This window comes from Salmo salar, chromosome 14, assembly GCF_965601325.2.
Source record: "Salmo salar chromosome 14, fSalSal1, whole genome shotgun sequence".
NCBI lineage: Eukaryota > Metazoa > Chordata > Actinopteri > Salmoniformes > Salmonidae > Salmo > Salmo salar.
In genome coordinates this window covers 29,747,821-29,760,676 of record NC_138304.1, presented here as the reverse complement: position 1 = coordinate 29,760,676, position 12,856 = coordinate 29,747,821, and the positions used below count along the sequence as shown (strand labels likewise).

Here is a 12,856-nt window from a genome sequence, read left to right as displayed (position 1 = left end):
CATGGGGATTTAGAGGCTGCGTTGCCCTGTCAGAGAATGTGTAGAAGATATAGGCAGGTAGAGAGACTGAGCGAGATATACACAGACACACTGGAAGAGAGAGAAAAACGCAGAGAACATCAAAATATATGTCCACCAATGAGATGGATGGATGTCCATAAGGATGCTAGATAAAAGCAGTCCCCTCATGGGGAATCAGAATGGTGTAGTCCTGTCTAGTAAGGGCTCAGCAATTATTAATCAGGCAGGGCTAAAGAAAGCAAGCTTGAAGCTCCCAATTCTTCAAATAAGGCAAGGTTCATCAATTTCTACAACTTGATCCGAATTGATAGGCTACTGTTTGTAATAGTTAAAATGGCTATTCATCATATTTCGAGCCATAAAATATTGGGGAAATGTTAGGGTTATAGCACCATTTTCTGCATTAGATAAGAATTAAAGGTTAAAATCCTATCATGCCTATCATGGCATAAATTTCTCTACAGATCAAACGTAACCAAATAGGAAGGACACATAGGCCTACTTGCAATTTCCAAATGCACAAGTGATAACTTTGTATGGGTGACGTAAGAAATACCTCACCAGCAAAGCAGCAAAGAATGTTCATCCAACCCTCAGTGTGTAGCTGGAACACAGGCAGCAATATTATTGTGGGATACAGTCTTCACTGCACAGTCCCTCGAAATGGCTCTCCGTACGCGTAACAAGGCGCTAGGATAGTTTGCGGTATCATATTCTGGATGCATGCGACGTTGATCTTCTCATGTGGTTTTTCGGTCATGTATTTATTTTTGTAGTGTAGGCTACATTATGTGCATATCGAGAATATTTGAATCTCTTCCGTATTTCTGGTTGTCTGGATTTGGGAGTCTACAGATAACACTAGCCACTTTTTGAGCAAGGCTTCGAATATTTCCTTTTGACAGCACAATTTGGGAAACATTTTGATATTCTTACGTGGATATACTTGGACTTTTTCACGGTTTCAGCCTAGTTGGGTGAAGGGACAGTTTTTCAATCCACGCACATCGCTCCCGTGTTTCGTTCTGCACGGTTCGATAGTATCCGATAAACTTGACCAGCGCCTTTTCTCAGAAATACACTTTTCGTTTGATCTGATGTATTGCGCGGAGCAGTGCATGTTTATAAGTACGATGTATTATTCTTAAAAACTAGGATTGTGGAGGTCATTATCAGTGCCAATCATAATGGCAAACGACGACAACCGCTGTATAGTGGAAAAGTACATTTGTCACAAACTCTTGAAAAGGGGATATGCGTGGGATTTCGAGAATGCCGAGGATGAGGAAGATGCTGATAATAATGGGTCGATGATTTCTCCTCCGCCTGGTTTGGCACGGCGGTGCCACGGGGCCAATAACGCCAGACCGGGCAGCGTCCCCCATCTTTCCAAACGGCTCTCCCAAACGGACCCGCATGCAGCTATTCACAGAGTTTTGCGTGAGGCCGGGGACGAACTCGAACGACTGTACCAGCCCGACTTTGCGGAGATGTCACACCAATTGTATCTCACGTCTTCTATGGCAGAAAGGAGATTCAGAGAGGTGATAGACGAGCTGTTCAGGGACGGGGTTAACTGGGGACGAATTGTCGCCTTCTTCGAGTTCGGGGGCACAATATGTGTGGAATGCGTGAACAAGGAAATGACGTCGCAGGTTGACCACATCGCCGGGTGGATGACGGAGTATCTAAATGGACCGCTGCACAGCTGGATTCAAGAGAACGGGGGATGGGTAGGTGTAATCTCTGCTTTGAATTGCCCGATATCACGTTGATTTATGCGTAGGCTAGGCTACATTACGCATGATGCGGTGGGAATGTCTGGATATTAACGATATCATATTTTAGTGTTCCTGATTTGATATTCAGGCTGTTTGTCTAGCATGTCTGGCCAATAAGATATTACAGTATCTGTCACACCTCCTCACGCTCTAAAGCCCGCCTCAGCCGACTGTAACCGACTGAAGTCAGAACACCTTACAAATATTGAGTTACACCCCCCATTTTGCCCTCAGAACGGACTCAATTCGTCGGGGCATGCTCTATAAAGTCTGAAAGCAGATGCTGGCCCATGTTGACTCCAATGCTTCCCACAGTTGTGTCAAATTGACTGGAAGGCCTTTGGGTGGTGGACCATTCTTGATACACACAGGAAACTCTTGAGCGTGAAAACCCAGCAGCATTGTAGTTTTTGAAACAAACCTGTGCGCCTGGCACTTACTACCCTAGCCCATTTAAAGGCACATACATATTGTGTCTTGCCCATTCACCCTCTGAATGGCACACATATACAATCCCTGTCTCAATTGTCTCAAGGTTTAAAAATCCTTCTTTAACCTGTCTCCTCCCCTTGATCTACACTGATTGAAGTGGATTTAACACGTGACATCAATAAGGGATCATAGCGTTCACCTGGATTCACCTGGTCAGTTTATGTCATGGAAAGACCAGGTTTTCATAATGTTTTGTACATTCGGTGTATATTATTATTATTATTGTTATGTTTATTATTGTGTCATTCACTTCTCTTTTTTTGACCAGCACTGTTTGAGCTCAGAGCATAAGAATTCCACTGTACCCTGCGATTACATCTACAACCCTGTGCATGTGACTAATAAACTCATCTATCTATCTATCTATCTATCTATCTATCTATCTATCTATCTATCTATCTATCTATCTATCTATCTATCTATCTATCTATCTATCTATCTATCTATCTATCTATCTATCTATCTATCTATCTATCTACAGTTAAAGTCGGAAGTTTATATACACTTAGGTTGGCGTCATTAAAACTCATTTTTCAACGACTCCACAAATTTCTTGTTAACAAACTATAGTTTTGGCAAGTCGGTTAAGACATCTACTTTGTGCATGACACAAGTAATTTTTCCAACAATTGATTACAGACAGATTATTTCACTTATAATTCACTGTATCACAATTCCTGTAGGTCAGAAGTTTACATACACTAAATTAATTGTGCCTTTAAACAGCTTGGAAAATTCCAGAAAATGAGGTCATGGCTTTAGAAGCTTCTGATAGGCTAATTGACATCATTTGAGTCAATTGGAGGTGTACGTGTGGATGTATTTCAAGGCCTACCTTCAAACTCAGTGCCTCTTTGCTTGACATCATCGGAAAATCAAAAGAAATCAGCCAAGACCTCAGATTTTTTTTTTTAGACCTCCACAAGTCTGGTTGATCATTGGGAGCAATTTCCAAACGCCTGAAGGTACCACGTTCATCTGTACAAACAATAGTACGCAAGTATAAACACCATGGGACCACGCAGCCATCAAACCGCTCAGGAAGGAGACGTGTTCTGTTTCCTAAAGATGAACGTACTTTGGTGCGAAAAGTGCAAATCGATCCCAGAACAACAGCAAAGGACCTTTTGAAGATGATGGAGGAAACAGGTACAAAAGTATCTATATCCACAGTAAAGCGAGTCCTATATCGACATAACCTGAAAGGCCGCTCAGCAAGGAAGAAGCCACTGCTCCAAAACCGCCATAAAAAAGCCAGACTACGGTTGGCAACTGCACATGGGGACAAAGATTGTACTTTTGGAGAAATGTCCTCTGGTCTGATGAAACAAAAATAGAACTGTTTGGCCATAATGACCATCATTATGTTTGGAGGAAAAAGGGGGACGCTTGCAAGCCAAAGAACACCATCCCAACCGTGAAGCACGGGGGTGGCAGCATCATGTTGTGGGGGTGCTTTGCAGCAAGAGGGACTGGTGCACTTCACAAAATAGATGGCATCATGAGGCAGGAAAATTATGTGGATATATTGAAGCAACATCTCAGGAAGTTAAAGCTTGGTCGCAAATGGGTCTTCCAAATGAACAATAACCCCAAGCATACTTCCAAAGTTGTGGCAAATGGTTTAAGGACAACAAAGTCAAGGTATTGGAGTGGCCATCAGAAAGCCCTGACCTCAATCCCATAGAAAATTTGTGAGCAGAACTGAAAAAGCGTGTGCGAGCAAGTAGGCCTACAAACCTGACTCAGTTACACCAGCTCTGTCAGGAGGAATGGGCCAACATTCACCCAACTTATTGTGGGAAGCTTGTGGAAGGCTACCCGAAACGTTTGACCCAAGTTAAACAATTTAAAGGCAATGCTACCAAATACTAATTGAGTGTATGTAAACTTCTGACCCACTGGGAATGTGGTAAAAGAAATAAAAGCTGAAATAAATAATTCTCTCTACTATTATTCTGACATTTCACATGCTTAAAATAAAGTGGTGATCCTAACTGACCTAAAACAGGGAATTTTTATTTGGATTTAATGTCAGGAATTGTGAAAAACTGAGTTTAAATGTATTTGGCTAAGGTGTATGTAAACTTCCGACTTCAACTCTGTCTATCTATCTATCTATCTATCTATCTATCTATCTATCTATCTATCTATCTATCTATCTATCTATCTATCTATCTATCTATCTATCTATCTATCTATCTATCTATCTATCTATCTATCTATCTATCTGTCTGTCTGTCTGTCTGTCTGTCTGTCTGTCTGTCTGTCTGTCTGTCTGTCTGTCTGTCTGTCTGTCTGTCTGTCTGTCTGTCTGTCTGTCTGTCTGTCTGTCTGTCTGTCTGTCTGTCTGTCTGTCTGTCCGTCCGTCCGTCCGTCCGTCCGTCCGTCCGTCCGTCCGTCCGTCCGTCCGTCCGTCCGTCCGTCCGTCCGTCCGTCCGTCCGTCCGTCCGTCCGTCCGTCCGTCCGTCCGTCCGTCCGTCCGTCCAACTAGCTAGCTAGCTAGCTAGGCTTGGTTAAACCTGCTATACTTCTGTTAAACACTGTACTGCTTTCACACATAGATGTCTGTGACACTATCTGCAGAGAACAGTCTGTACTGTAACCAGAGCTGATGAGGCACTAGTAGGACAGGACCATTATACAGTATCTGTCTCGCTCCACATCCGTGGCGGGACATAGCTGGACAGACACATGTCAGGGGAATGGGTGCCATCAAATTAATAGTATAGGCTACCAGCCCTCAGGCAAGACAGGACAAGAGATGAGGACCACTGTCAGAGATTCACATGACCCATAGAATCCTCCAACCAAAACAAAGTTGAGAGCCCCACACACACGCACGCACATGCACACACAATGCATTTATCATCTATCATCAAATAACTGAGCATGCATCACCAACTTCACATCCACAACAACCTCTGTTCTGTTTTTATTTTGTTCCTGCTATTTCCCCTCTGAAGATGAACAGCGTGGCCACTCCTTTACCACTGCTCTCTTCTACAGCTCAGCAGATATTAGGCCGAACTGCCAAAAAGTTGTCCCTAATTGACAAAAGTACTCTTAATGAGAACATAACATTTGTTTGCACCATTTCAGCTATTTAGCTGGAAGCAAGGTGGTAGAGGGGGGTGGGTATTGGAGGGGTGGAGGCTAATCAATGATTTATGCGGAGCATTTCATCTCTAAAGGAAGGAGCGTTTAACATTCCCCTTGAGTCTCGTCTGCCCCTGAAGGTGGCAGGTTGTGCTACATATCAAAGGGAAGCACGGAGAGGATAGAGGGGCCTCCAGGATTACAGAACCACAGACTACAGCCAGCCTGTATGTATATTTAACATGTAACATGCACTCTCCAGTGCATTTTGGTTCAGTTGGAGCCCTTTTGTCTCTTTTGAAACCTGGGATGACGGGATCCGGCTGTGGCTGCCGTGTGTGTCTGTGTGTTAGAGGTCTCTGGAGCCTGTATACCCGACTACCCGTCTCACTATGTACTGTTGTATGTAGGTCAGCATAGACAGTAGTGTTTCAAGGCTGAGGCGACAGGATATTCATGCGCTATATCTATGAGAACTGAAGGGCACGGAATCTTTTAATCCGAAGGTTAATTCCATATTATGGGAAAGTATATGCAACCAATTCTCTGTGTCATTTTGCCAGGGACTTGTGATAAGTGACCAAATTGAACATCCCCCCCAAAAATTGTCTGTGATGTAAGTGAGCCTCAGATGACATGCCAGAAACAATTAATTAAATGTGTTTGTCACTTAAAATATCAATTAATCGCTGAGTAAACGACGGGTCTAAATGAATTGTTTACGAGTGAACTTCAGTAATCGTAAAGATTGTGCAAAAGAAGAGAAAGGAGAGCAACATCATTGCCATGGATGAAACAGCCCACTGGGCACAGACCTCAGTTCAACGTCTAGTTTTGATTTACATTTGGTTGAGTTGCCAACTAACATGAATTCAACGTGAAATCAACCAAAAATGTCACCTGTCATTGGATTTAGGTTGAAAGTTGGGTGAAAAAAAGACGAAATTCCCTTACGTTGATGACTTCTTGTAAATCCAAGCAGTTTTCTACGTTGGTTCAACATCATCACATTCACTTTTTTGGTATAAATTGCATGGAAACAATGTTGATTCAACCAGTTTTTGCCCAATGAGAGCAGTGTGGTTTGAAATGATCAGCTCGACAAGATGGTCTCACGTGAGGAAAATTCAACGTTTGTCCAGGGAGGGATAAATGTCTATGAGTGGAGTGAAAGTAGGTAACAGTTGTTAATACAGAAAACGCTTGATGGTTAAGCATTAAAAAATGTACGGTTAACTTGCCCCTATTGGACGGTATTGAAGGCATCTCCCGAGGTCCTGTGGAAAAGGGACCTGGACAAACGCTGAGTACTGAAGTCTATCTGTTGTGGTTGCATTGCAACTATGGGGGATAAAAGGCGCAACAAGGTGCAATGAGTGAAAGAATGTATGATAGGCAGCCTTGTCTTTTTTAAGTAAATGTTGTGATTTTTTAACCATTCCTGAACCTGTGACCAGAAACAAGCTACATAGGGGCAATACCAGAATAAATTATCTAGTGATTCTCTCTCTTCGCAGCGAAATCTACAGAGCTGAGATTGTTGTATGCCGCATATATATATATATATATATATATATATATATATATATATATATATATATATATTATACACTGCTCAAAAAAATAAAGGGAACACTAAAATAACACATCCTAGATCTGAATGAATGAAATAATCTTATTAAATACTTTTTTCTTTACATAGTTGAATGTGCTGACAACAAAATCACACAAAAATAATCAATGGAAATCCAATTTATCAACCCATGGAGGTCTGAATTTGGAGTCACACTCAAAATTAAAGTGGAAAACCACACTACAGGCTGATCCAACTTTGATGTAATGTCTTTAAAACAAGTCAAAATTAGGCTCAGTAGTGTGTGTGGCCTCCACGTGCCTGTATGACCTCCCTACAACGCCTGGGCATGCTCCTGATGAGGTGACGGATGGTCTCCTGAGGGATCTCCTCCCAGACCTGGACTAAAGCATCCGCCAACTCCTGGACAGTCTGTGGTGCAACGTGACGTTGGTGGATGGATCGAGACATGATATCCCAGATGTGCTCAATTGGATTCAGGTCTGGGGAACGGGCGGGCCAGTCCATAGCATCAATGCCTTCCTCCTCCATGTGCCATGGAATCGGTACATCGAAAATCTCCTCCCATTTATTTTGCAACCTGTATAGCGCAGCTGTCAACATTTTTGTCCTCAAATGAAACTAGTATATTTTTCTATTTATGCCAATTGCTTTCAGCCAATTTGTATCTTTAATATATGGCAGGAAAACAAGTTCCCTACCTTCTCCCTTTCCATTTGCCTCCTCCATTTTTGTGGTAATGTTGCAATCAGTTGGTTATACATCTTGATTGAGCAGACATTCCCATATATTTTCGATAGCTGCTGATGTGACATAACTCCACCGTTTATATTCATACTATAATTAATAAATATAATTTTTTTTTATTAATCAGTATATTTGAGTTTAACAATAACATTTGTTATAATATTTGTTCTATCTTTTCTTGAGGATAAAACTGAAATTGTAGCCAGCTTTGTATGGCTTGTTTAAGAAAGGGCGATACTTTAAACCAAATTTCATTTTCAATCAGTCGGAAATGAGAAATTGTAATCTGTATAAATGAAAAAGGCAATTTTTGAGCAACGGGATGAGCCTTTCTTAATAATCTACTGGAGAACCATTTTGGGTTTAAGTATAATTTATGTATGAGTGAAGCTTTTAGTGAGAGGTTTAAAGCTTTAATATTTAATCATTTTAGCCCCCCAAACTCCTATTCATTATATAAATAGGCACGTTTAATTTTGTCTGGCTTAGCATTCCAAATAAAATGAAATATATTTTGCTCATATGATTTAAAAAACGAGTCGTCTGGAGTAGGCAGTGCCATTAGTAAGTAAACTGTGATAGGACCAAAGAGTTAATCAATGTGATTTTTTAAATTGACCTCTCCATGGTTGAGGGAATTATCTATTTTTGCAAATTTTCTATTGAAATTGATTGTGGTAAGTTCATTTATATTTTTTGAGATGTGAACACCAAGTATGTCTACTTCACCATATACCCACTTTATTGGTAAACTACGAGGTAGTGTAAACGCTGTGTCTTAAGATTGCTGGATCAAATCCCGAGTTGACAAGGTAAAAATCTGTCGTTCTGCCCCTGAGCAAGGCAGTTAATCCACTGTTCCCCGGGCAACGAATACGTGGATGTCGATTAAGGCAGCCCCCAGCACCTATCTGATTCAGAGGGGTTGGGTTAAATGCGGAAGACACATTTCAGTTGAATACATTCAGTTGGACAACTGACTTGGTATCCCCCTTTCCCTTTTAATGATCCAATACGTAATATGGTACACTTGTCATAATTAGGTTTTAGTCCAGAGAGTCTAGAAAAGTGATCAAGATCTTCAATGAGACTGTGCAGGGATCCAGATTGAGGACTAATGAAAAAACTTGAGTCATCAGCATACATTGACACTTTTGTTTTTATCCCCTGAATTTCTAACCCCTTGATGTTCTTGTTGGATCTAATTTTAATAGCTAGCATTTCAATGGTCATAATAAATAGATATGGAGACAACGGACAGCCCTGTTTTATTTATCTTAAAAGCTCAATACTTTCTGAGAAGTAACAATTATTTACTATTTTACATATTCGGTTGCTGTACATAACTTTAAACCATTGTATAAGAGATTCACCGAAATTAATGTAATCCAGCCATTTATATATAAGTTCTAGTCGTACTTTATCAAATGCCTTTTCAAAATTTGCTATGAAGACCAGGCCTGGTATCTTTGATGTTTCATAATGTTCAATTGTTTCAAGTAATTGTCGTACATTATCTCCAATATATCGTCCATGTAAAAAACCTGTCTGATCAGGATGAACAATATATGGTAAGACCTTTTTTATTCTATGTGCTATGCATTTCGCCAGGATTTTTGCATCACAACATTGAAGTGGTAGAGGCCTCCAGTTTTTGAAATGGACTGGATCTTTATACTTACAGTACCACCTGGGTCCTGTTTTAGTAGTAATGAAATCAGACGTTCTTGTTGAGTACCTGAAAGTCTACCATTTTTATAGGAGTAATTAAAACATGCCAATAATGGATCTTTGAGTACATCAAAAAAGGTCTCATATACCTCTACTGGTACCATCAAGCCCTGGTGTTTTTACAGACTGAAAATATTTAATTGCCTCAAAAAGTTTTTTCCACTCTTCTGTAAGTTGGCCTTCGCAGAGGTCTTTCTGTAAATGTGTTAATTTTACATTATTATTATTAGAAAAGAAAACCTTACAGTTAACATCATTCAGTGTAAATGGAGGAGACTGAAAAGAAAACATATGCTTAAAATATTTTGCTTCCTCTTTCAAAATATAATTTGGTGAATAATGGATGAGTCCATCATTTGTAACAAGATTCTGTAAATTATTTTTGGTAGCTTTTCTATGTTGAAAATTCCAGATTCTTTTGTTGCATTTTTCTCCATTTTCCATCCGATTAGCTTTATTTTTGTAATACATTACACTTGATCATTCTTGAATAAGTACCACCAATTATTTTTGTTTTTCTGCTAACTTATTTTGTGCCTCTATAATACAGTTTCCATTACCATCTACCTGCGCTGTTATTTGTTCTATTTCCTTTATTAGTCTCATCTCTTTTGACCTAAATTAATGATGAGTATTGTATTGTATTGAATGGTACATTTAAAAGTGTCCCATACAATAAGGGGATCTGCTGTACCTATGTTGTGGAGAAAAAAGTCAATTATGAATTATTTTGTCTAAGTTAAGAACAAATTGTCATCCAATAGGCTTTATCCCAATCCACATGGAAATTCTGTAAGAGTTACTGTGTACGGAGGCCAATTAGATGGTGGTCCGATCGCATTCAGTCTCCTATTAATACTTATTTATTTTTTATTTTTTTACTTTTGATGCTAGTTTGTGCCCATAGGTGACGTTGTTGCCGGTGATGTCTGGTGTGGACCTGCCTTACAACAGGCCTACAAGCCCTCAGTCCAGCCTCTCTCAGGCTAATGCGGACAGTCTGAGCACTGATGGAAGGATTGTGCGTTCCTGGTGTAACTTGGGCAGTTGTTGTTGCCATCCTGTACCTGTCACGAAGCTGTGATGTTCGGATGTACCGGTCCTGTGCAGGTGTTGTTACACGTGGTCTGCCACTGCGATTACGATCAGCTGTTCCTCCTGTCTCCCTGTAGAGCTGTCTTAGGCGTCTTACAATTTATTGCCCTGGCCACATCTACAGTCCTCATGCCTCCTTGCAGCATGCCTAAGGCACATTTACACAGATGAGCAGGGACCCTGGGCATCTTTCTTTAGGGGAACTTGACCATAATAAATAAATACATACAGTTGAAGTCAGAAGTTAACATACACTTAGGTTGGAGTCATTAAAACTTGTTTTTCAACCACTCCACAAATTTCTTGTTAACAAACTATAGTTTTGGCAAGTTGGTTAGAACATTTACTTTGTGCATGACACAAGTAATTTTTCCAACAATTGTTTACAGACAGATTATTTCACTTATAATTCACTGTATCACAATTCCTGTAGGTCAGAAGTTTACATACACTAAATTAATTGTGCCTTTAAACAGCTTGGAAAATTCCAGAAAATGAGGTCATGGCTTTAAAAGCTTCTGATAGGCTAATTGACATCATTTGAGTCAATTGGAGGTGTACGTGTGGATGTATTTCAAGGCCTACCTTCAAACTCAGTGCCTCTTTGCTTGACATCATGGGAAAATCAAAAGAAATCAGCCAAGACCTCATAAAAACAATTGTAGACCTCCACAAGTCTGGTTGATCATTGGGAGCAATTTCCAAATGCCTGAAGGTACCACATTCATCTGTACAACCAATATTAAGCGAGTATAAACACCATGGGACCACGCAGCCGTCATACCGCTCAGGAAGGAGAAACGTTCTGTCTCCTAGAGATGAACGTACTTAGGTGTGAAAGTGCAAATCAATCCCAGAACAACAGCAAAGGACCTTTTGAAGATGATGGAGGAAACAGGTACAAAAGTATCTATATCCACAGTAAAACAAGTCCTATATCGACATAATCTGAAAGGCCTCTCAGCAAGGAAGAAGCCACTGCTCCAAAACCGCCATAAAAAAGCCAGACTACGGTTGGCAACTGCACATGGGGACAAAGATTGTAATTTTTGGAGAAATGTCCTCTGGTCTGATGTAAGAAAAGCCCTGACCTCAATCCCATAGAACATTTGTGGGCAGAACTGAAAAAGTGTGTGCGAGCAAGGAGACCTACAAACCTGACTCAGTTACACCAGATCTGTCAGGAGGAATGGGACAAAATTAACACAATTTATTGTGGGAAGGTTGTGGAAGGCTACCCGAAACGTTTGACCCAAGTTAAACAATTTAAATGCGATGCTACAAAATACCAATTGAGTGAATGTAAACTTCTGACCCACTGGGAATGTGATGAAAGAAATAATAGCTGAAATAAATTATTCTCTCTACTATTATTCTGACATTTCACATTCTTAAAATAAAGTGGTGACGCTAACTGACCGAAGACAGGGAATTTTTACTTGGATTAAATGTCAGGAATTGTGAAAAACTGAGTTTAAATGTATTTGGCTAAGGTGTATGTAAACGTCCGACTTCAACTGTATAGTTTTAGAATCTCAGTGGGTCCCTCAACTTACTGTTGAGAGTTAGAATAGTAGAATACACAAGTTGCAATTTCAACATTTGGTTGTGCATCAGCAGTTTTTCTCATGTTATGTTAGTCACTGACAGTCACTCAATTAGCAATGTCAGCTAACAATTTTTTGATTGTTAGGTTAGTCTAGCCAGCTATCTAAACTTATAGTAATCATGGCCGAATACTGACTGGTCACACTGAGCATGTGCCGAGGGGCCCTGGCCTACAGGGGGCTCCCATTGGTTTTGTTAGTCACTCTCACTCAGACATCATCATTGTCTTGGATTTCTTTTTAGATTTGCAGAAAATTTGCTTTAAAGCTGTACATTTTCTCTTTCTGCCCTATAGCAAAATGAGTAGAATTGCAGAAAGCTTGCTTTAAAACGGCAAAATATACTCTACTCCCCGTGGTAAAATGTGTAGAATTGAAGGAAATTAACTTAAAAGGTGCAATATGCAGAAATCGCTCCGCCATTTCCTGGTTGCTAAAATTCTAATAGTTCGCCTAATTTCAGTTTGTGACTACTACAAGTGTAGTAGACAGTCATTGTACTATTTAAACTTCTGTGAAATATCTTTTCAATAACCCCAAATTATAACGACACAAGGCGAGACCTAGATGCAGACACAGGAGGCAGATGGTTTGAGCTCTGGTATTTATTATAATCCAAGGGATCGACAAAAGGCAGGTCGGGGACAGGCAAGAGTTCATAGCCAGGGCAGAGTCCAAAACAGTACAGG

General features: G+C 40.3%; 1 protein-coding gene across 3 annotated transcripts in view; it reads left to right on the top strand.

Moving 5' to 3' along the window:
* Positions 1–607: 607 nt before the first annotated feature.
* The window catches only part of LOC106569189 (apoptosis regulator Bcl-2), a 49,820-nt gene continuing 37,571 nt past the window's right edge, over positions 608–12,856 (top strand). For 2 of the 3 annotated variants that reach the window (XM_014140280.3, XM_014140283.3), the window contains exon 1: positions 608–1,754. In XM_014140280.3, the coding sequence (XP_013995755.1) occupies positions 1,209–1,754 (546 nt within the window). In that variant the 5' untranslated portion in view covers positions 608–1,208. The remainder of the gene's footprint in view (positions 1,755–12,856) is intronic. The other variant, XM_014140281.3, reaches the window with a different exon arrangement.